This window comes from Mobula birostris, chromosome 2 (genome assembly GCF_030028105.1).
Source record: "Mobula birostris isolate sMobBir1 chromosome 2, sMobBir1.hap1, whole genome shotgun sequence".
Lineage (NCBI taxonomy): Eukaryota > Metazoa > Chordata > Chondrichthyes > Myliobatiformes > Myliobatidae > Mobula > Mobula birostris.
The window spans coordinates 90803828-90829776 of NC_092371.1; the positions used below are offsets into that span (position 1 = coordinate 90803828).

Consider the following 25949-nt stretch of genomic DNA (forward strand, 5'->3'; position numbering starts at 1 on the left):
TGATGGGCTGAATGGCCTAATTCTGCTCCTATGTCATATGGTCTTATGGGTGGCACCTTGTCAAAGGCCTTCTGAAAATCCTAGTACATAACATTCACTGATTCTCCTTTATCTCTCCTCTTGTAATTTCTTCAAAGAATTCCGACAGATTTATCAGGCAAGATTTCCTTTGAAACCATGTTGACTACAGCCTGATTTATCATTGCCTCCAAGTACCCCGAAACCACATCCTTAACAATTAACTCCAACATCTTCCCAACCACTGAGGTCAGACTAACTGGCCTATAATTTCCTTTCTTCTGCCTCCCTCACTTCTTGAAGAGTGGAGTGACATTTGCAATTTTCCAGTCTTCCAGAACCATTCTAGAGTCTAGTGATTCTTGAACGATCATTACTGATGTCTCCACAATCTCTTCAGCCACCTCTTTCAGAACTCTGGGTGTATACCATCTGGTCTAGGTGATTATCTACCTTCAGACCTTTCAGTTTCCCAAGAACCTTCTCTCCAGTTGTGGTTAGTTGGAGAGCAGAGGTGTGAACAAGTATTTGATTTATCTTTCCAGGAACAAGATACCCTTGCAGATGCAGCAGAACGATGTGATCTGCTGATCAAAGCAAAAATCCAGTTGGAAGCTAAAGTGAAGGAGCTGACTGAAAGACTGGACGATGAAGAGGAGATGAATGCAGAGATTACTGCAAAGAAACGGAAATTAGAGGATGAATGTGCAGAATTAAAGAAAGATATTGATGATCTCGAAATCACCCTGGCCAAGGTTGAGAAGGAGAAACATGCAACTGAAAACAAGGTATGGTTTTAGTAAATTACCACTCGGCACTCTCTCCTCTCATTTAGTTGTAACAGTTTGAGGATGTTTCTAGAGACTGCCCAGTGAAGGTGAAATAGTGCACCTGTCAACTACTTAGGGGGAAAGTATTCTACATCTATTCATGCCACCTCCCCAACACCTTGACATCCTTCTCTCCCACTCTACTACCCCTACCTGGCTCCTCTTCTATCCTCACTACCTCCGCTCTCTCATTCTGTACCAATTTCCACTTCTATTCATTGGTTCTCAAATGCAGCTACCCTCCTCTCAATTTTTAGTTCCTTATCCTCCACTTCCCTCCCTCTAACCTTTCCTGCTCCCATGCACCACTCCATATTTTCCTTCAGATACTTCATTGTCTCCACCTTACCTTGCTGTTGTAACTTAGAAATACAATACCCAGCATCAAACTCAACCCATCAATACTGATTCTCCAGGTTTTTACATAGACCTGTATCTGTGTGTTATATATTTCCACAACTGTCACTACCAGTGTATTCATACAGTGACGGACTTGTAACTGCTAGTCATGTATCACCATTGTATTAAACTGTAATGATGCAGTATATACACAATGTGATGGACAGACACTTGCATTATGTATTCCAGTGCTATATAGTGACAGGGTACCATTGTAAACCTGTCTCCACAATTACTGTTCTTGTGCTGTCCAGGGAGAGATATCCCTAATGGTATAGCACCTCAGTGCCATGCAGAGACAGACCTTTCCCCACCAGTGGTGCATTACATTTGTTAGATGAGGATGAATAAACCACAATTGTACAGGGACTGATCAGTCCAAACGGATGCCAGTATTGTATCCACTAGTATTGTTCCCCACTAACATGCAGCAAAGTCCTGTCCTAACCAGTATTGTTATACACGGCCAGATTTGTCCACGCCAGTACTGTACTTCAGTATAATCCAAGAATAGACCTGTCCCCGTCAGTACTTAAGTCTTTAATGTAATTTGAATGTGTTTTGGAAAAATCTGAATGATATAATAACATAATGCCTTCCATTCATTGAGCGGCCAAATAATTGATAATTTATAATTCTCATCATCATGATAAAATTTATAGGTTAAGAATCTTACAGAAGAAATGGCCAATCTGGATGAAACTATAGTTAAACTGACGAAGGAGAAGAAGGCTCTTCAGGAGGCCCATCAGCAAACCCTGGAGGACCTGCAGGCCGAGGAGGATAAAGTCAACACCCTGACTAAACTCAAGTCAAAACTTGAGCAACAAGTTGATGATGTAAGTCAAATTGGTTACTTACTTACTTACTTTATACTTTATTGTCGCCAAACAATTGATACTAGAACATACAATCATCACAGCGATATTTGATTCTGTGCTTCCCGCTCCCTGGATTACAAATCGATAGTAAATATTAAAAATTTAAATTATAAATCAGAAATAGAAAGTAGAAAAATGGAAAGTAAGGTAGTGCAAAAAAACCGAGAGGCAGGTCCGGATATTTGGAGGGTACAGCCCAGATCCGGATCAGGATCCGTTCAGCAGTCTTATCACAGTTGGAAAGAAACTGTTCCCAAATCTGGCCGTACGAGTCTTCAAGCTCCTGAGCCTTCTCCCGGAGGGAAGAGGGACGAAAAGTGTGTTGGCTGGGTAGGTCATGTCCTTGATTATCCTGGCAGCACTGCTCCGACAGCGTGCGGTGTAAAGTGAATCCAAGGACGGAAGAGTGGTTTGTGCGATGTGCTGTGCCATGTTCACGATCTTCTGCAGCTTCTTCCAGTCTTGGACAGGACAACTTCTATACCAGGTTGTGATGCACCCTAGAAGAATGCTTTCTACAGTGTACCTATAAAAATTAGTGAGGGTTTTAGGGGACAGGCCAAATTTCTTTAGTTTTCTCAGGAAGTAAAGGCGCTGGTGGGCCTTCTTGGCAGTGGACTCTGCTTGGTTGGACCAAGTCAGGTCATTTGTGATATTGACCCCGAGAAACTTTTGACCTGTTCCACTTGGGCACCACCAATGTAGATTGGGTTGTGCGGTTCGCTGCTCCTTCTGAAGTCAACAACCAATTCTTTCGTCTTGCTGACGTTGAGGGATAGGTTATTGTCTTCACACCGTGCCACCAGGTTCTTAATTTGGTCTCTGTACTTACAAATCATTCTTACAAATCTAGTTGAATATTGACCCATTCACAAAACTGGTTGATAAAGCTGATGCTGCAGAAGAGACCTCGTATTAGACTTGACCTTTGGACACTATCTCTGCACCCTCACTATTAATTAGAGTGAATCTGAAATACTTTGTTACTTTTTTGAGAGACTTCCTAGGACAATAGAGAAACTAAGTTTGATCATAAGATGATAATAGTGAGAGTGCAGAGATAGCTTTCAAATTTCGTCTAATAGAAGGTTTCTTTTGCTTACTCCTTTTCAACTTGTGTTCCTAGCTTTAATGCAAAATCTCCAACACTTAATGTAAACTGGAAGCTTCGGACAAAACTTTTAGAAATGGATAGCTGATTGTTGTTGTGCAGTCGGAAGGCTAAAGAGCCTGGAAAGTCTGTCATACTTGACATAGAATTGTGGTGGCATATGGTCAGGAATATGTTTTGTGACCATAGTCAGTTGCAAGACTCCTATTACTTTTAGTCAGAAGGAGGGCTTCTTGAGTTGTGTTCATTCATCCCCCTTGCTCCTTGCTAATGCTTGAAGCCCAAATTGTTCCGATTTTTGTCCATTCCCTTGTGTGGTCTGAGAGACAGAAACAGGAAGGCTTAATCTCCTAGTATGGACCCATCCTCTGTGGCAACCAGTGACCCTCCCCAACCCTAGATTCTAAATAGTTAAAAAATAAATTTAAATTATATTCTGCTGGTTATCATTGAGATATTTTGGCACTACTAGCTACACATCCTGGGGTTAAACTTGCATCTGGGTGCAAACAATAACACTGGAGCCCAACTTCTGAGCAAAACTGTAATCCCAATTGCCTCTGCCACGATCATTTCGTGTATTGCAAAACAATGCAGTTAAAATGACAGCCCACTACTCGTTTCATTAACCTTCCCCCTGTTATAGTTAGATATAGTTTCCTAAAGTTTCTCCTGAATGATTAAGGACCACAGCTTAAAATTCAGAGATGAGAATAAAACTAGATAAAAATTTGATTTGATTTAGCATCAGTCTGATGATGCCACATTGGAATTATATTTTTATAAATTTTAGTACTGGTTACAGTAAAACTCTAATAATCTGGCTCCATCACGGGTACCAGCCTTCCCAGGAAATGCAGCGTCCATCATTAGGGACTCCCATCACCCAGGATGTGCCCTCTTCTCATTGCTATCATCTGGAAGGAGGTACAGGAGCCTGAAGACACACACTCAACGTTTCAGGAACAGCTTCTTGACCTCACTTCCAGATTTCTGAATGGACAAAGAACCAAGCCATGAAAACTATCTCTGTCTCAGTCCTAACGAAGGGTCTCGGCCTGAAACTTCGACTGTACCTCTTCCTAGAGGTGCTGCCTGGCCTGCTGCGTTCACCAGCAACTTTGATGTGTGTTGTCTGTATTTTTCCCCCTTTCCTTTTGCACTACTTTGGGATTCTGGTGGTCTTGCAAACTTTCTAGACTATTAGATATTATTCCAATGAATAGACCAACACACTTTTAATTCACATTTTTGTGTGTTACACAGTCTAATAAATTATCCTAATATTTCTCCTAACCTGTCTAAGTCCTCTCCAGACCCCCAGCTTCCTCAGCACTACAGCCTCTCCATCTATCTTTGTATCAAACACAAACTTGGCCACGAAGTGTTAATCCTTTGCCAGTCTTCAATGCTATATACAACACTACCAATTTTTGTATTATGCTCTAGCTTACAAACCCTCCCATTTATGTTTTCATTCTGATCATTTATGTACTGAATGTCAAACACAGCAGAGGTCCTGGTATGGATCCCTGTGGAACACCAGTAGTCACAGACTTCCAGCCAGAATAATTACCATTGACCACTGCCCTCTGTCCGCTACGGATGGACAAGTCAATTCTGAATCCAAATGGCCAATTCACCATGAATTTTTTGCATCTTATTCTTCTGGATAAGCCTACCATGAGGGACATTGCCAAATGCCTTACTAAAATCGATGTAGACAATATCCACAGCTCTACCTACATCTATCACCCTTTGTCAGTTCCTTGAAAAACTCAATCAAATTGTAAAACATGAATTGCTTGGCACATAGCCATGCTGACTATCTCTAATTAGGCCATGGTTTTCCCAATTTCTCATAAGTCCTAACCCTAAGCATCTTCTCCAGTAACTTCCTTATCATTGACTTGATCCTCACCAGCCTATAGTTTCTAGAACCTTCCTCATCTCCCTTGTTGAATGTTGAGCTTTTATGTTGGGGGAGCAGCATTGGTGCTGGTGAAGCAAAAGGCTAAATAAACTCATCAAAAAGGCCGGATCCATCCATGGCTACAACCCAGGCTCTTTTGAAATAGTGGTGGAGAGGAGGTAACTAAACAAACAGTTATCCCTCATGAACTACTGAAAAAGCAGCGGGGCATCCTTTCGAACAGACTCATTCAGCTTTGCTGTTGCAAGGTTTGTTACAGAAGATCTTTCCTACCAAATGCAATACACATATACAACAGTTCATCTCTGTGTGACAGGAGAACGCACAGAGACAATAGCCTCTATTTTATTATTTCATACATTATTATTGCACAGTGATGCACACTGGTAAATTATTATTGTGTATATTACTATCCTGTACTGTATTAGAAACATAGAAACATAGAAAATAGGTGCAGGAGTAGGCCATTCGGCCCTTTGAGCCTGCAACACCATTCAGTATGATCATGGCTGATCATCCAACTCAGAACCCTGTACCTGCCTTCTCTCCATACCCCCCTGATCCCTTTAGCCACAAGGGTCACATCTAACTCCCTCTTAAATATAGCCAATGAAATAGAAACATAGAAACATTATTAGCTAATATTATTATTTATTATTGCTAAGTGTGTTTTTAAATGTTGCTGCTGTACCAAAATAATTTCCCACTCGAGATCAATAAGGTACTTATTATTATTAGAATGTGAATGGTAGACTCTTAGCATGATGGAATTGAGGGAAATGTGGGCAGGATATAAACAGACCCAAAACAAAATGCTGGAGGAACTCAGCAGGTCAAGTGGCGTCTGTGGGGCAGAAGGATGGATGAGTTTAGGGTAATGTTACTGTTGGTTATGCTTGATGTTTGAGATGGATTTGGTAGGTTGTACATCCTATTCTCTGCTGGTTTACCCTCTCGATGGTCCAGTTGTTGGCTGTCTATAACCTCTGACAATATTTAATTTTCTCTCCAGCTTGAAGGATCATTAGAGCAAGAGAAAAAAGTCAGGATGGACCTTGAGAGAGCAAAACGGAAGCTAGAGGGAGACCTGAAACTAACGCACGAGTGTGTCATGGATCTGGAGAACGATAAACAGCAGCTTGAGGAACGGCTGAAGAAGTGAGTGTGATGCTGTGACTGTGTTCTTCCCAGTGAAGTCCACTGGCATTTCCGCCTCTCTTGCATTTTAGGCACAGATATTCTTTTAACAAGGGCAAGACGACCCAATATCAGGAGGTTTCTTGTTCCCTAATCAGTAACAATTAGCCAGATCCTACACACAATCGGGGAGCACAACTGTTTGTGATATTGGATATAGATTTATTATCATTGCAACATGTTTGTTTGTGTTTCACAGGAAGGATTTTGAAATAAATCAGCTGAACTCAAAGATTGAAGATGAAGGAGCTCTTGTTGTGCAACTCCAAAAGAAAATTAAAGAACTGCAGGTAAATGGGAAATTGATGAAGTTAAAATGAACAGAGTCAAGTTGGGTGATGCCCCAAGAAACAATGAATCTACATGGAATAGTGATGTTAAACCAGTCACTGTGCATGTCCACAGTTGACAGAAGTTGCCCTTTTACATAGAAACATTGAAAACCTACAGCACAATACAGGCCCTTCAGCCCATAAAGTTGTGCCGAACATGTCCCTACCTTAGAAATTACTAGGCTTACCTATAGCCCTCTATTTTACTAAGATCCATGTACCTATCTAAAATTCTCTTAAAAGACCCTATTGTATCTGCCTCCACCACCGTTGACAGCAGCCCATTCCACGCACTCACCACTCTCTGCATAAAAAACTTACCCCTGACATCTCCTCTGTACCTACTCCCAAGCACCTTAAGCCTGTGTCCTCTTGTGGCAACCATTTCAGCCCTGGGGAAAAGCCTCTGACTATCCACACGGTCTATGTCTCTCATCATCTTATACACCTCTGTCAGGTCACCTCTCATCCTCCGTCGCTCCAAGGAGGAAAGGCCAAGTTCACTCAACTTGTTCTCATAAAGCATGCTCCCCAATCCAGGCAACATCCTTGTAAATCTCCTCTGCACCCTTTCTATGGTTTCCACATCCTTCCTTTAGTGAGGCGACCAGAACTGAGCACAGTACTCCAAGTGTGGTCTGACCAGGGTCCTATATAGCTGCAACATTACCTCTCAGCTCCTAAATTCAATTCCATGATTGATGAAGGCCAATACGCCTCCTTAACTACAGAGTCAACCTGCTCAGCAGCTTTGAACGCCCTATGGACTCGGACCCCAAGATCCCTCTGATCCTCCACACTGCCAAGAGTCTTACCATTAATACTATATTCTGCCATTATATTTGACCTACCAAAATGAACCACTTCACACTTATCTGGGTTGAACTCCATCTGTCACTTCTCAGCCCAGTTTTGCATCCTATTAATGTCTCGCTGTAAGCTCTGACAGCCCTCCACACTATCCACAATACCTCCAACCTTTGTGCCATCAGCAAACTTACTAACCCATCCCTCCACTTCCTCATCCAGGTCATTTATAAAAATCACAAAGAGTAAGGGTCCCAGAACAGTTCTCTGAGGTACTCCACTGGTGACCGACCTCCATGCAGATTATGACCCATCTACAACCACTCTTTGCCTTCTGTGGGCAAGCCAGTTCTGGATCCACAAAGCAATGTCCCCTTGGATCTCATGTCTCCTTACTTTCTCAATAAGCCTTGCATGAGGTACCTTATCAAATGCCTTGCTGAAATCCATATACACTATATCTACTGCTCTACCTTCGTCAATGTGTTTAGTCACATCCTCAGAAAATTCAATCTGGCTCGTAAGGCATGACTTGCCCTTGACAAAGCCATGCTGACTACTCCTAATCATATCATACCTCTCCAAATGTTCATAAATCCTGCCTCTTAGGATCTTCTCCATCAACTTACCAACCACTGAGGTAAGACTCACTGGTCTATAATTTTCTGGGCTATCTCTACTCCGTTTCTAGAATAAAGGAACAATATCCGCAACTCTCCAATCCTCCGGAACCTCTCCCGTCCCCATTAATGATGCAAAGATCATCGCCAGAGGCTCAGCAATCTCCTCCCTCGCCTCCCACAGTAGCCTGGGGTACATCTCATCCGGTCCCGGCGACTTATCCAACTTTATGCTTTCCAAAAGCTCCAGCACATCCTCTTAATATCTATATGCTCGAGCTTTTCAGTCTGCTGCAAGTCAGCACTACAATCACCAAGATCCTTTTCCATAGTGAATACTGAAGTAAAGTATTCATTAAGTACCTCTGCTATTTCCTCCAGTTCCATACACACTTTCCCACTGTCACACTTGATAGGTCCTATTCTTTCACATCTTATCCTCTTGCTCTTCACATACTTGTAGAATGCCTTGGGGTTTTCCTTAATCCTGCCTGCCAAGGCCTTCTCATGGCCCCTTCTGGCTCTCATAATTTCCTTCTTAAGCTCCTTCCTATTAGCCTTATAATCTTCTAGATCTCTAACATTACCTAGCTCTCTGAACCTTTTGTAAGTTTTCCTCTTCTTCTTGACTAGATTTATTACAGCCTTTGTACACCATGGTTCCTGTACCCTCCAATAACTTCCCTGTCTCATTGGAACGTACCTATGCAGAACTCCACACAAATATCTCCTGAATATTTGCCACATTTCTTCCGTACTTTTCCCTGAGAACACCTTTTTCCAATTTAAGCCTCCAATTTCGTGCCTGATAGCCTCATAATTCCCCTTACTCCAATTAAACGCTTTTCTAACTTGTCTGTTCCTATCTCTCTCCAGTGCTATTGTAAAGGAGATAGAATTATGATCATTATCTCCAAAATGCTCTCCCACTGAGAGATCTGACACCTGACCAGGTTCATTTCCCAATGCCAAATCAACTGCAGCCTCTCCTTTTATAGGTTTATCTACATATTGTGTCAAGAAACCTTCCTGAACACACCTAACAAACTCCACCCCATCTAAATCCCTTGCTCTAGGGAGATGACAATCGATATTTGGGAAATTAAAATCTCCCATCATGGCAACTCTGTTATTATTACACCTTTCCAGGATCTGTTTTCCTATCTGCTCCTCGATGTCCCTGTTACTACTGGGCGGCCTATAAAAAATGCCTAGTAAAGTTATCGACCCCTTCTTGTCGCTAACCTCCACCCACAGAGACTCCGTAGACAATCCCTCCATAGCGTCCACCTTTTTTGCAGCCGTGACACATTCTCTGATCAACAGTGCTATGCCCCCACCTCTTTTGCCTCCCTCTCTGTCCTTTCTGAAACATCTTAAAACATAGCACTTGAAGTAACCATTCCTGTCCCTGAGTCATCCAAGTCTCTGAAATGGCCACTACATCATATCTCCAAGTATTGATCCATGCTCTAAGCTCATACGCTTTGTTCACAACACTCCTTGAGTTAAAATAGACACATCTCAAACCTTCGGTCTGAGTGCGTCCCTTCCCTATCACCTGCCTATCCTCCCGCTTGCACTGTCTACAAGCTTTCTCTATTTGTGAGCCAACCTCCTCTTCCCCAGTCTCTTCAGTTCAGTTCCTTTCAGTTTAACTCACATGGCTCACTGTGCATCCATTGCCATCCTGCCTAATGTGCACTGATTCCTCCATCTTGTAGTTTTTCAAGACTTCTGTGAAAGATAGTTTGAATTCTTTCTATCTACCTTTGTGAACATTATCCCATGCATTAGAGTGAAGAGAGATTTCCTTTATAGCTCAGATAGTGTTGAGAATGAAACTGATTCCTAACATGGAACTGTTAACAGTGTAACACATACAGTACAAATTGGTGGAGGAACTCAGCAGGTCAGACAGCATCTGTAGAAAGGAATAAATAGTCGACGTTTCAGGCTAATGAAGGGTCTTAGCCTGAAATGTCAACTGTTTTCCGGTACCTGCTGACGACACTACATTGATTGGCCTAATCTCAAATATTAACGAGGCAGCCTACAGAGAAGTCATCACCCTGACACAGTGGTGTCAAGAAAACAACTTCTCATTCAATATCGCAAAAACAAAGGAGCTGGTTGTGGACTACAGGAGGAATGGAGACAGGCTCACCCCTATTGACATCAATGGATATGGGGATGAGAGGGTGAACAGCTTTAAGTCTCTCAGCATAATCATCACCGAGGATCTCACGTGCTCTGTACATACCAGCTGTGTGGTGAAAGAGGCACTGTTGTGCTTTTTTCACCACACATGGTTGGATGGTTGAAGAAATTTGGTGTGGGCCCCCAAATCCTAAGAGCTTTCTACAGAGGCACAATTGAGAGCACCCTGACTGGCTGCATCACTGCCTGGAATGGGATCTGTACTTCCGTCAAGCGCAGGACTCTGCAGAGAGTGGTGCAGACAGCTCAGCGCATCTGTAGATGTGAACTTCCCACTATCAGGACATTTACAAAGGCAAGTGTGTAAAAAGGGCCCATATATCACTGGGGACCCGAGTCACCCCAACCACAAACTGCCAGCTCTGCCATCTGGGAAATGGTACTGCAGCATAAGAGCCAGAACCAACAGGCTCTGGGGCAGCTTCTTCCACCAGGCCATCAGACTGATTAATTCATGCTGAAACAATTGTATTTCTATGTTATATTGATGGACCTGTTGTACATACTACTTATTATAAATTACGATAAATTGCACATTTAGATGGAGACGTAACATAAAGATTTTTACTCCTCATGTATTTGAAGGATGTAAGAAATAAAGTCAGTTCAATCTGCGGAATCTCTTTCGTAAATAGCAGGTCCTTTGTATGAGCTATAAACCAGACACAACTTATTGAGAAATTCTCAGTACGTCAGCCCAGTTCTCAATTTCTTACTTTTTCGACTAGGCTCGAATTGAGGAACTGGAGGAAGAGTTGGAGGCAGAGCGAGCTGCAAGAGCCAAGGTGGAGAAACAGAGGTCGGATGTGTCCCGGGAGCTGGAAGAGTTGAGTGAAAGGCTGGAGGAAGCAGGAGGTGCGACTGCAGCACAGGTGGAGATGAACAAAAAACGTGAAGCTGCATTTATGAAACTGCGGCGGGACCTGGAGGAGGCAACGTTGCATCATGAGGCAACTAGCTCTGCCCTTCGAAAGAAGCACTCTGATACAGTGGCAGAACTGACTGAGCAGATAGATAATCTACAAAGGGTTAAACAAAAGTTGGAGAAAGAGAAGAGTGAACTGAAAATGGAGACAGATGATCTAGTTTCCAACATTGAACATGTCACAAAAGCTAAGGTAAGCACTTTGGATGAACCTGGGCTATGATTGGCTAGTTACACGAGATATTATTATTTGCACTCAAAACAGTAGTGGAATAGCAATAAATTTAATTTTGCTAAAGATAATATTGGGTTTCTTTTAAGTATTTATTCAAGTCAATCAAATACTCTACCAGGTTCCGCATCATGTGAAACAGTCCTTGACGCTGTGACCTTCTTGACCTTTCCAGCCATTCCTTTAATCCAAAACTTCATCTTATTGATGGCCAAGGCAATTCTGCAGCTCAGCTCTTATTGGTACTTCTCACCTCACAGCTGAAGTAACGAACCTGGGGATTGTTTCACTGAGCTTCTTAAAGTCTCTTCATGGTTTCAAGAGCTGGATAAACTTCACCACACCCCAGCTCAACAGACCCCAACTCACCCCACCCCACCAAACTCCTCTCCACCCCACCCCACTACGATTAGGAATAATCAGTATGGCTTTGTCAAAGGCAGGTCATGCCTTACGAGCCTGACTGAATTTTTTGGGGATGTGACTAAACACATTGATGGAGGTAGAGCAGTAGATGTAGTGTATATGGATTTCAGCAAGACATTTGTTAAGGTGCCCCATGAAAGGCTTATTGAGAAAGTAAGGAGGCATGGGATCCAAGGGGACATTGCTTTGTGGATCCAGAACTGGCTTGATCACAGAAGTGGTTGTAGACGGGTCATATTCTGCATGGAGGCCGGTGACTAGTGGTGTGCCTCAGGGATCTGTTTTGGGACCCCTTCTCTTCCTGATTTTTATAAATGACTGGATGAGGAAGTGGAGAGATGGGCTAGTAAATTTGCTGCTGACACAAAGGTTAGAGGTTTATTGTGGATAGTGTGGAGAGCTGTCAGATGTTACAGCTGGACATTGATAGGATGCAAAACTGGGCTGAGAAGTGGCAGATGGAGTTCAACCCAGATAAGTGTGAGGTGGTTCATTTTGGTAGGTCAAATATAATGGCAGAATATAGTATTAATGGTAAGACTCTTAGCAGTGTGGAGGATCAGAGGGAACTTGGGGTCCGAGTCCATAGGATGCTCAAAGCTGCTGCGCAGGTTGACTGAGTGGTTAAGAAAGCATACGGTGCATTGGCCTTCATCAGTCATGGGATTGAGTTTAAGAGCAGAGTGGTAATGTTACAGTTAGGTAGGACCCTGGTCAGACCCCACTTGGAGTCCTGTGCTCAGTTCTGGTCACCTCACTACAGGAAGGATGTGGAAACTATAGAAAGGATGCAGAGGAGATTTACAAGGATGTTGCCTGGATTGGGGAGCATGCCTTATGAGAATAGCTTAAGTGAACTGGCCTTTTCTCCTTGGAGCGACGGAGGATGAGAGGCGACCTGATAGAGGTGTATAAGATGATGAGAGGCATTGATTGTGTGGATAGTCAGAGGCTTTTTCCCAGGGCTGAAATGGCTAGCTAAATAGGGCACAGTTTTAAGATGATGGAAGTAGGTACAGAGGAGATAAGACCATAAGATATGGGAGCAGAAGTAGGCCACTCAGCCCATCGAGTCTTCTCCACCATTCAATCATGGCTGATCCAATTCTTCCAGTCATCCCAACTCCCCTGCCTTCTCCCCATATTCTTTGATGCTCTGTCTAATCAAGAACTTATCTATCTCTGCCTTAAATGCACTCAATGACTAGGCCTCCACAGCTGCTCGTGGTAACAAATTCCATAGATTTACCAGCCTCTGACTAAAGTAATTTCTCTGCATATCTGTTCGAAATGGATGGCCTTCAATCCTGAAGTCATTCGCTCTTGTCCTAGACTCCCCTACCATGGGAAATAACTTTGCCATATCTAATCTGTTCAGACCTTTTAACATTTGGAATGTTTCTGTGAGATCCCACCTCAGTCTCCTGAACTCCAGGGAATACAGCCCGAGAGCTGCCAGCTGTTCCTCATATGGTAACCCTTTCATTCCTGGAATCATTCTTGTGAAACTTCTCTGAACCCTCTCCAATATCAGTGCGTCCTTTCTAAAATAAGAAGCCCAAAACTGCACACAATACTCCGTGCAGTCTCACAAGTGTCTTATAGAGCCTCAACATCACATCCCTGCTGTCATATTCTATACCTCTAGAAATGAATGTCAACATTGCATTCGCCTTCTTCACCACCGACTCAAGCTGGAGGTTAACTTTTAGGGTATCCTGCACAAGGGCTCCCAAGTTCCTTTGCATCTCTACGTTTTGAATTTTCCCTCCATCTAAATAGTAGTCTGCACGTTTATTTCTTCCACTATACACTTTCCAACATTGTATTTCATTTGCCACTTCTTTGCCCATTCCCCTAAACTATCTAAGTCTCTTTGCAGGTTCTTTGTTTCCTCAACACTACCTGCTCCTCCACTTATTTTTGTATCATCAGCAGACTTAGCCACAAATCCATTAATACCATAGTCCAAATCATTGACATACATCGTAAAAAGCAGCGGTCCCAACACCGACCCCTGTGGAACTCCACTGGTAACCGGCAGCCAGCCAGAATACACTCCCTTTATTCCCACTCTTTGTTTTCTGCCGATCAACCAATGCTTCATCCATGCTAGTAACTTCCCTCCTGTGCGGCATCTTGTCAAAGGCCTTCTGAAAATCCAAGTACACCACATCCACTGCATTTCCTTTGTCTACCCTGCTTGTATCTTACTCAAAAAATTGTAGTAGTTAGTCAGGCAGGATTTTCCTTTCAGGAAACCATGCTGGCTTTGGCCTATCTTGTTATGTGCCTCCAGTAACTCCGTAATCTCATCCCTAACGATCGATTCCAACAACTTTCCAACCACTGATGTCAGGCTAACAGGTCTATAGTTTCCTTTGTCCCATCCTTCTTAGGTAGCAGAGTAACACTTACAATTTTCGAGTCGTCTGGTACAATGCCAGAATCTATCAATTCTTGAAAGATCATTGTTAATGCCTTCACAATCTCTCCAGCTACTTCCTTCAGAACCCGAGGGGCATTCCATCAGGTCCAGGAGATTTATCCACCTTCAGACCATTAAGCTTCCTGAGCACCTTCTCAGTCATAATTTTCACTGGACATACTTCACTTCCTTGACACTCTTGAATGTCCGGTATACTGCAGATGTCTTCCACTGTGAAGACTGATGCAAAATACGCATTCAGTTCCTCTGCCATCTCTGCATCTCTCATTACAATATCTCCAGCGTCATTTTCTATTGGTCCTATATCTACCTTCAACTCTTTTACCCTTTATATACTTAAAAAAGCTTTTAGTATCTTCATTGATATTAGTGGCCAGCTTCCTTTCATAATCCTTCTTTTCCTTCTTAATATCCTTTTTAGTTTCCTTCTGCAAGTTCTTAAAAGCTTCCCAATCCTCTATCTTGCCACTAGCTTTGGCTTCATTGTATGCCCTCAATTTTGCTTTTACTTTGGCTCTGATTTCACTTGGCAGGCATGGTAGTGTCCTTCCATTTGAAAATTTCTTCTTATTTGGAATATATCTGTCTTGAACTTCCCTCATTTTTTTCAGAAACTGCAGCTGCTCTGCTGTCCTTCCTGCTAGTGTCCCTTTCCAGTCAACCTTGGCCGGTTCCCCTCTCATGCCATTGTAATTTCCTTTGTTCTGCTGAAATACTGACACATTGGAATTTGTTTTCTCCTTCTCAAATTTCAAAGTGAACTCAATCATATTGTGATCACTGTTCCCTAAGGGTTCCTTAAACTTATCAATTCCAGATCATTGCACAACATCCAATCCACCTGATCCCCTAGTGGGCTCAACAACAAGCTGTTCAAAAAAGCCCTTAGACATTCTACAAATTCTCTTTCTTGAGGCCCAGTACTGGCCTGGTTTTCCCAATCCATTTTCATGTTAAAATCCTCAATGATTATCATGATACTGCCCTTCTGACATGCCTTTTCTATCTCCTGCGGTAATTTTTAATCCACATCCCGGCCTGTATACAACTGCCATTAGGGTCCTTTTACTCTTGCCATTTCTTAACTCAACCCATAGAGACTCTACACCTTCCCACCCTACGTCATCCCTTTCTAAAGATTTAATATTATTTCTTATACACAGGGCCACACCACCCCCTCTGCCTACTAACTTATCATTCTAATACACTGCCTATCCTTGGACATTCAGCTCCCAATGGGAGCCATCATTCAGCCAAGTTTCAGAGATGGCCACAATGTCATACTTGTCAATCTGTAGCTGAATTTCGAGATCGTCCATTTTATTTCTTATGCTGCATGCAATCAAATATAATAATTCCAGTCCAGTATTTGTTGCTTTCTGTTTTAACTGCATCATGCCTCTATTGCCCTGTAAATCATGCCACTGGCCTTGATTATGCCTCATTTCCTGCCTGTCCTTTCTGTCATCTCTGTTACACGCTATCTTTGATTTCTTTCTGTTTTCCTCTTCCTCAGCCCTATCACTCTGATTCCCATCCCCCGCCAAATTCATTTAAACCCTCCCTAACAGCTCTATTAAACCTGCCTGCTAGGATATTGGACCCCTTTGGGTTCAGGTGTAACTTGCCCTTTTTGTATAGGTCGTACCTCCCCCAGAAGATGCCCCAGTGATCCAGGAACCTGAAGCCCTGCCCCCTACGCCAATCTCTCAGCCATGCATTAATATGCATGGTGACCAAGGATGGGAGCTCAATGTTCAGGGATATTCAATATTCAGGAGGGATAGACATGAAAGAAAAGGAGGTGGGGTGGCATTGCTGGTTAGAGATGAGATTAACGCAATAGAAAGGAAGGACATAAGCCGGGAAGATGTGGAATCGATATGGGTAGAGCTGCGTAACACTAAGGGGCAGAAAACGCTAGTGGGATTTGTGTACAGGCCACCTAACAGTAGTAGTGAGGTCGGAGATGGTATTAAACAGGAAATTAGAAATGTGTGCAATAAAGGAACAGCAGTTATAATGGGTGACTTCAATCTACATGTAGATTGGGTGAACCAAATTGGTAAAGGTGCTGAGGAAGAGGATTTCTTGGAATGTATGCGGGATGGTTTTTTGAACCAACATGTCGAGGAACCAACTAGAGAGCAGGCTATTCTAGACTGGGTTTTGAGCAATGAGGAAGGGTTCACTAGTAATCTTGTCGTGAGAGGCCCCTTGGGTAAGAGTGACCATAATATGGTGGAATTCTTTATTAAGATGGAGAGTGACATAGTTAATTCAGAAACAAAGGTTCTGAACTTAAAGAGGGGTAACTTTGAAGGTGTGAGACGTGAATTAGCTAAGATAGACTGGCAAATGACACTTAAAGGGTTGACGGTGGATATGCAATGGCAAGCATTTAAGGATTGCATGGATGAGCTACAACAATTGTTCATCCCAGTTTGGCAAAAGAATAAATCAAGGAAGGTAGTGCACCCGTGGCTGACAAGAGAAATTAGAGATAGTATCAATTCCAAAGAAGAAGCATACATTAGCCAGAAAAAGTGGCTCACCTGAGGACTGGGAGAAATTCAGAGTTCAGCAGAGGAGGGCAAAGGGCTTAATTAGGAAGGGGAAAAAAGATTATGAGAGAAAACTGGCAGGGAACATAAAAACGGACTGTAAAAGCTTTTATAGATATGTAAAAAGGAAAAGACTGGTAAAGACAAATGTAGGTCCCCTACAGACAGAAACAGGTGAATTGATTATGGGGAGCAAGGACATGGCAGACCAATTGAATAATTACTTTGGTTCTGTCTTCACTAAGGAGGACATAAATAATCTTCCAGAAATAAGGGGACAGAGGGTCCAGTGAGATGGAGGAACTGAGCGAAATACATGTTAGTAGGGAAGTGGTGTTGGGTAAATTGAAGGGATTAAAGGCAAATAAATCCCCAGGGCCAGATGGTCTGCATCCCAGAGTGCTTAAGGAAGTAGCCCAAGAAATAGTGGATGCATTAGTGATAATTTTTCAAAACTCGTTAGATTCTGGACTAGTTCCTGAGGATTGGAGGGTGGCCAATGTAACCCCACCTTTTAAAAAAGGAGGGAGAGAGAAACCGGGGAATTATAGATCGGTTAGCCTAACATCGGTGGTGGGGAAACTGCTGGAGTCAGTTATCAAAGATGTGATAACAGCACATTTGGAAAGCGATGAAATCATCGGACAAAGTCAGCATGGATTTGTGAAAGGAAAATCATGTCTGACGAATCTCATAGAATTTTTTGAGGATGTAACTAGTAGAGTGGATAGGGGAGAACCAGTGGATGTGGTATATTTGGATTTTCAAAAGGCTTTTGACAAGGTCCCACACAGGAGATTAGTGTGCAAACTTAAAGCACACGGTATTGGGGGTAAGGTATTGATGTGGATAGAGAATTGGTTAGCAGACAGGAAGCAAAGAGTGGGAATAAACGGGACCTTTTCAGAATGGCAGGCAGTGACTAGTGGGGTACCGCAAGGCTCAGTGCTGGGACCCCAGTTGTTTACAATATATATTAATGACTTGGATGAGGGAATTAAATGCAGCATCTCCAAGTTTGCAGATGACACGAAGCTGGGCGGCAGTGTTAGCTGTGAGGAGGATGCTAAGAGGATGCAGGGTGACTTGGATAGGTTGGGTGAGTGGGCAAATTCATGGCAGATGCAACTTAATGTGGATAAATGTGAAGTTATCCACTTTGGTGGCAAAAATAGGAAAACAGATTATTATCTGAATGGTGGCCGATTAGGAAAAGGGGAGGTGCAACGAGACCTGGGTGTCATTATACACCAGTCATTGAAAGTGGGCATGCAGGTACAGCAGGCGGTGAAAAAGGCGAATGGTATGCTGGCATTTATAGCGAGAGGATTTGAGTACAGGAGCAGGGAGGTACTACTGCAGTTGTACGAGGCCTTGGTGAGACCACACCTGGAGTATTGTGTGCAGTTTTGGTCCCCTAATCTGAGGAAAGACATCCTTGCCATAGAGGGAGTACAAAGAAGGTTCACCAGATTGATTCCTGGGATGGCAGGACTTTCATATGAAGAAAGACTGGATGAACTGGGCTTGTACTCATTGGAATTTAGAAGATTGAGGGGGGATCTGATTGAAACGTATAAAATCCTAAAGGGATTGGACAGGCTAGATGCAGGAAGATTGTTCCTGATGTTGGGGAAGTCCAGAACGAGGGGTCACAGTTTGAGGATAAAGGGGAAGCCTTTTAGGACCGAGATTAGGAAAAATTTCTTCACACAGAGAGTGATGAATCTGTGGAATTCTCTGCCACAGGAAACAGTTGAGACCAGTTCATTGGCTATATTTAAGAGGGAGTTAGATATGGCCCTTGTAGCTACGGGGATCAGGGGGTATGGAGGGAAGGCTGGTGCAGGGTTCTGAGTTGGATGATCAGCCATGATCATAATAAATGGCGGTGCAGGCTCGAAGGGCTGAATAGCCTACTCCTGCACCTATTTTCTATGTTTCTATGTTTCTATATGCCTGATCATACTATTCTTGCACTCACTAGCACGTGGCACAGGCAGCAATCCTGAGATTACTACCCTGGAGGTCCTGCTTTTCAGCTTCCTACCCAACTCTCTGAATTCTCTCTTCAGGACCTCCTCCCTTTTTCTACCTATGTCATTGGTACCAACATGTACCAAGACTTCTGGCTGTTCACCCTCTCCCTTCAGAATACTCCGCACCAGATCCGAGACATCCTGTACCCTGGCACCTGGGAGGCAACACACCATGTGGGTATCTCTATCAGGCTGACAGAACCTCCTGTCTGTTCCCCTCACTATGGAATCTCCTATGACTACCACATTCCTCATTTTCTCTCCCTTCTGCACCACGGAACCAGGCTCAGTGCCAGAGACCTGATCGCTATGGTCGTCCTCTGTCAGGTCACCCCTTTCAACAGCAACCAAAATGAGATATTGATTCCTAAGGGGGATGGCCACAGGGATGCTCTCTACTATCTGAGTTCTTCCCTTCCCTTTCCTGACAGTCGCCCACTTATCTAACTCCTGCAGCCTCGGGGTGACCAACTCCCTGTAGCTCCTCTTTATCCCCTGTTCACTTTCCCTGATAAGCAGTAGGTCATCAAGCCGCTGCTCCAGATCCCTAACACGGTCTCTCAGGAGCTGCATCTCGGTGCACCTGGTGCAGATGTGGCCACCTGGCTTTCTATTCCTCTGAAAAAAAAAATGCAAGGAAAAAAGAACTAAGTCCATCTAGCCACCTACCTCGCCGAAGCCTGAATGGCTGCTCCTTTGATGACCACTCCGCTAGGCTGTGTCTCCCTTTTACGCCTGAATCTCTCTCGAAGTTCTCCAACTCACGACTGGTGCGCCAGTTATAGCCGAGTTCCTGTGAAGCTTTCGCCTTGTCAGGGATAAGTTTTTTTATGCAGAGAGCGGTGAGTGCATGGAATGGGATGCCAGCAACAGTAGTGAAGGAGGATACAAAAGGGCCTTTTAAGAGACTCTTGGATAGGTACATGTAGTTTAGAAAAATAGAGGGCTATCAGTAACCCTAGATAATTTCTAAAGTAAGTACATGTTCGGCACAGCATTGAAGGCTGAAGGGCCTGTATTGTGCTGTAGGTTATCTATGTTTCTATGTTTCAATCCCCAGCCCACCAAACCCCTCTCCACCCCAACTCACCCCATCCCACTGAACCTCTCTCTGCCCCAATTCACCCCATCCCACTGAACCTCTCTCCACCCCAATTCACACCATCCCACTGAACCTCTTTCCACCCCAATTCACCCCAAATCACCCCATCCCACTGAACTTCTCTCCACCCCAATTCACACCATCCCACTGAACCTCTCTCTGCCCCAATTCACCCCATCCCACTGAACCTCTCTCCACCCCAATTCACACCATCCCACTGAACCTCTTTCCACCCCAATTCACCCCAAATCACCCCATCCCACTGAACTTCTCTCCACCCCAACTCACCCCATCCCACTGAACCTCTCTCCACCCCAATTCACACCATCCCACTGAACCTCTCTCCACCCCAATTCACACCATCCCACTGAACCTCTCTCTGCCCCAATTCACCCCATCCCACTGAACCTCTCTCCACCCCAATTCACACCATCCCACTGAACCTCTTTCCACCCCAATTCACCCCAACTCACCCCATCCCACTGAAGCTCTTTCCACCCCAACACTCCCCATCCCACTGAACCCCTCTCCACCCCAATTCATACCATCCCACTGAACCCCTCTCCACCCCAATTCACCCCAACTCACTCCACCCCACTGAACCTCTCTCCACCCCAATTCACCCCAACTCACCACATCCCACTGAACCTCTCTCCACCCCAACTCACCCCATCCCACTGAACCTCTCTCCACCCCAATTCACCCCAACTCACCACATCCCACTGAACCTCTCTCCACCCCAACACTCTCCATCCCACTGAACCCCTCTCCACCCCAATTCACACCATCCCACTGAACCTCTGTCTGCCCCAATTCACCCCAACTCACTCCATCCCACTGTACCCTTCTCCACCCCAACTCACCCCATCCCACTGAAACTCTCTCCACCCCAACTCACCCTATCCCACTGAACCTCTCTCCACCCCAACTCACCCCATCCCACTAACCTCTCTCCACCCTAATTCACCCCAAATCACCCCATCCCACTGAACCTCTCTCCACCCCAATTCACACCATCCCACTGAACCCCTCTCCACCCCAATTCACCCCAACTCACCCCATCCCACTGAAGCTCATTCCACCCCAACACTCCCCATCCCACTGAACCCCTCTCCACCCCAATTCACACCATCCCACTGAACCTCTGTCCACCCCAATTCACCCCAACTCACCCCATCCCACTGAACCTCTCTCCACCCCAATTCACCCCAACTCACCCCATCCCACTGAACCTCTTTCCACCTCAATTCACCCCAACTCACCCCATCCCACTGAACCCCTTTCCACCCCAACTCACTCCATCCCACTGAACCTCTCTCCACCCCAATTCACCCCAACTCACCACATCCCACTGAACCTCTCTCCACCCCATCTCACCCCATCCCACTGAACCTCTCTCCACCCCAATTCACCCCAACTCACCCCATCCCACTGAACCTCTCTCCACCCCAACTCACCCCATCCCACTGAACCTCTCTCCACCCCAACTCACCCTATCCCATTGAACCTCTCTACACCCCAACTCACCCCTTCTCACTGAACCTCTCTCCACCCTAACTCACCCCATCTCACCCCATCCCACTGAACCTCTCTCCACCCCAATTCACCCCAACTCACCCCATCCCACTGAACCTCTCTCCACCCCAACTCACCCCATCCCACTGAACCTCTCTCCACCCCAACTCACCCCATCCCACTGAACCTCTCTCCACCCCAACTCACCCTATCCCACTGAACCTCACTACACCCCAACTCACCCCTTCTCACTGAATCTCTCTCCACCCTAACTCACCCCATCTCACCCCATCCCACTGAACCTTTCTCCACCCCAACTCACCCCATCCCACTGAACCTCTCTCCACCCCAATTCACCCCAACTCACCACATCCCACTGATCCTCTCTCCACCCCAACTCACCCCATCCCACTGAACCTCTCTCCACCCCAATTCACCCCAACTCATCACATCCCACTGATCCTCTCTCCACCTCAACTCACCCCATCCCACTGAACCTCTCTCCACCCCAATTCACCCCAACTCACCCCATCCCACTGAACCTCTCTCCACCCCAATTCACACCATCCCACTGAACCTCTCTCCACCCCAATTCACCCCAACTCACCCCATCCCACTGAACCTTTCTCCACCCCAATTCACACCATCCCACTGAACCCCTCTCCACCCCAACTCACCCCAACTCACCCCACCCCACTGAACCTCTCTCCACCCCAGCTCACCCCATCCCACTGAACCTCTCTCCACCCCAACTCACCCCAACTCACACCATCCCACCGAACCTCTCTCCACCCCATCCCACTGAACCTCTCTCCACCCCAACTCACCCCATCCCACTGAACCTCTCTCCACCCAAACTCACCCCATCCCACTGAACCCCTCTCCACCCCAACTCAGTCCATCCCACTGAACCTCTCTCCACCCCAATTTACACCATCCCACTGAACCTCCCTCCACCCCAATTCACCCCAACTCACCCCATCCCACTGAACCACTCTCCACCCCAACTCACCCCATCCCACTGAACCCCTCTCCACCCCAACTCACCCCATCCCACTGAACCCCTCTCCACCCCAACTCACCCCATCCCACTGAACCTCTTTCCACCCCAACTTACCCCATCCCACTGAACCTCTCTCCACCCCAACTCACCCCAACTCACCCCATCCCACCGAACTTCTCTCCACCCCATTTCACCACAACTCACCCCATCCCACTGAACCTCTCTCCACCCCAATTCACCACAACTCACCCCATCCCACTGAACCTCTCTCCACCCCAACTCACGCCATCCCACTGAACCTCTCTCCATCCCAATTCACCTCACCCCACCCCATTCAGCTCACCCCACTAAACCCCTCTTCAGCACAGTGCACTCCATCCCAACCTATTCCACCCCACCCCACCCAATCCCACCCCATTGCACCCTGGGATTGACTCTGTACAATGTCAGTATGATTTTACACAGCTCTATACAACCTCATTCTCCCATGCTCCAGCACAAGAAATAACATCCCATCATCAGCCTTTGCTTCATACATTCAAGCCAGTTGTGTTCCAATTAGCCAGCTCTTCCTGGATCTCAATCAATCAAACTTTCCATAGCAGCATACCATTTGGATCCCTCGCTGACTCTTCACTTGCTGACATAACTGGGGGTGGGGGAATACAAGGGTGTCATCAGTATTTTGATGGGTGTGTAACAAATATATTCTCTCACTCTGGGTATCTTAGGCCAATGCCGAGAAGCTGTGCAGAACGTATGAGGATCAACTGAGCGAAGCAAATAATAAAGTGGGAGAACTGCAGCGGCAGGTGTCTGATCTTGCTTCACACAAGGCCAAGCTAGAGAGTCAAAACGGTAAGAAACTGCAAAATAATGTATGGGGGATGGACAGGGTAGGAGGAAGAGATCATTACCTCCCCTTGGATATACCTGCATAAATACTTCCCCTCAATGAGGATGCTGTGGAAGTTGCAGGAAGAGCAAACTTTAAAGATAACTGTATGAAAATCAAAAACTGCAGATAGAGGAAACATGAAATCACTGGTGTTCCACAGGGATGGGTGCAGGGACTTTATAAAAATCTTGGCTGGTCTGATCTCTGATATGTAGGTTTTCTTTTCTCTCCATTCTCACTCTCTAAATGCTGCTCTTCACACCTCCCCTAGTTTTACCCTGCCACTCCTCCCCCAGCTTTCAAGTTTTTATTTGTGTCTCCTTCCCAGATCTGGTTAAGGATCTTCATTCTGAAATATTAGCACTGTTCCGCTTCCTGCAGATAAGGTCCGATCTGCTGAACACTTCCAGCATTTTGTTTTGTATTTCAGTTTTCTGCATCTGCAGTTATGTTGGTTTTCACAGATGGATGGGTGACCACAACAATTTACCTGAAATGTCGACCGTTTCCCTTTCCACAGCCGTTCCTTAGTTTGCTGAACGTTTCCGTCATTTTGTGTTTCTGTCCTGATTTTAATTCAGACAGCCAGTTCTGGCCACAATGAACCAGGGATCAATAATCAAGATGATGTGCCCTTTGTGGTTCCTTTTGCTTGTGAGCCAAGGAGAGAGCGCTGTCAGCAGTTTTAACTGCCTAAATGCCTAATCCAGACACACCAAGAGCCAATACATACGGGTGACCGTAAGATCACAAGAAATAGGAACAAAATTAGGCTACTTGGTGCATCATGGCAGTTTTATTGTCCTTCTCAACCCCATTTTCCTAACTTTGACACCCTTCAAGACCCTAATCAAGACCCTATCAATCTCATCTTTATGACGGCCTCCACAGCCATCTGTGGCAATGAATTCCAGATTTCTCACCCCCTGGCCAAAGAAATTCCTTCTCATCTCTGTTGCGAATTGGTGTCCCTATACTTTGAGGCAGTGCCCTCTGGTCTGGACTTACCCACTATAGGAAACATTCTCCCCACATCCACTCTATCTCGGCCTTACAATATTGGGGTGGGATTGGTTAGGCCGGGATCTGTGATTCCATGTAAATGAGCACTGTAATTCAACATGAATGAACATGAAGGATATCTGCTTGATAAACACTGGTGACACTGGAAATCAGAGTAGCAGCGTGACAAAGCATCAAGAATTGTTCGGGTTCGGGGGGAGGCACGGTGAGGAATCTACTTATGATCATTCATGAACTTGTAAATTTGTTCTTTGATTGTTATCATCAGGAGAGTTCAGCAGACAAATGGAAGAAAAGGAGGCTTTGATTAGCCAACTAAGCCGGGGGAAATTGTCGTTCACACAAAGTATCGAAGAGTTGAAAAGGCAGCTGGAAGAAGAGAATAAAGTAGGTTCAACAAAACCCCTGTTATCAAACACTGTGCCATACATCAGGGCACATGATCCAGTGTTTGGTCGGACACTTAGATTTAAAGGGATTAAAGAAGGAAAGAGAGGTTTAGAGTAGGAATTCGATAGCTTAAATCCTGGTGACAAATTGATGGTCAAAGGACTGGGGCTGAACAACTGTTCAGTTTCTGTGAGCCATTAAAACAGAGAAGATAAGAACCATGGAATGGGTAGAACCAAAGAAAAAGGGTATAAAGACCATAAGACATAGGAGCAGAATTAGGCCATCTGATCCATCAAGTCTGATTTGCCATTCAGTCATGGCTGATCCTTTTCCCTGTCCTCAGCTTCACTCTCCAGCTTTCTCCCCATAACCATTGATACCGTGCCCAATCAAGAAACTATCAATCTCTGCCTTAAATGCACCCAATGACCTGGCCTCCACAGCTGCCTGTGGTAATAAATTCCACAAATTCACCACCCTCTGGCTGAAGAAATGACTCTGCATCTGTTTTAAATGGACGCCCCTCTATCCTGAGGCTGTGCCCTCTTGTCCTAGACTCCCCCACCATGGGAAACATCCTTTCCACATCTGCTCTGTCTGGGCCTTTCAACGTTCAAAAGGTTTCAATGAGTTCCCCCCCCCCACCCATCCTTTTAAATTCCAATAAGTACAAACCCAGAGCTAATTTAAATATTCCTCGTATGATAACCCTTTCATTCCTGAAATCATCATTGTGAACCTCCTCTGGACTCCCTCCAATGCCAGCACATCTTTTCTAAGATGTGGAGCCCAATACTCAGGGTCAGGCCTCACCAGTGCCTTATAAAGCCTCAGTATCACATCCCTGCTCTTGTATTCTAGACTTCTTGAAATGAATGCTAACATTGCATTTGCCTTCCTCACCACCAATTCAACCTACAAGTTAACCTTCAGGGTGTTCTGCACAAGGACTCCCAAGTCCCCTTGTGTATCAAATTTTTGGATTTTCTCTCTGTTTAGAAAACTGTCTGCAGGAAACCATGCTAAATTTGT

At 45.0% G+C, this 25949-nt stretch overlaps 1 protein-coding gene across 1 annotated transcript in view; it reads left to right on the plus strand.

The window, feature by feature from the left end:
• LOC140188526 (myosin-1-like) overlaps positions 1-25949 on the plus strand; it is a 123005-nt gene that overhangs the window by 62358 nt on the left and 34698 nt on the right. Inside the window, exons 24-30 of the mRNA XM_072244892.1 lie at positions 564-806; positions 1910-2086; positions 6185-6330; positions 6569-6659; positions 11077-11466; positions 23335-23461; positions 24793-24911. Of these exons, the coding sequence (XP_072100993.1) occupies positions 564-806; positions 1910-2086; positions 6185-6330; positions 6569-6659; positions 11077-11466; positions 23335-23461; positions 24793-24911 (1293 nt within the window). The remainder of the gene's footprint in view (positions 1-563; positions 807-1909; positions 2087-6184; positions 6331-6568; positions 6660-11076; positions 11467-23334; positions 23462-24792; positions 24912-25949) is intronic.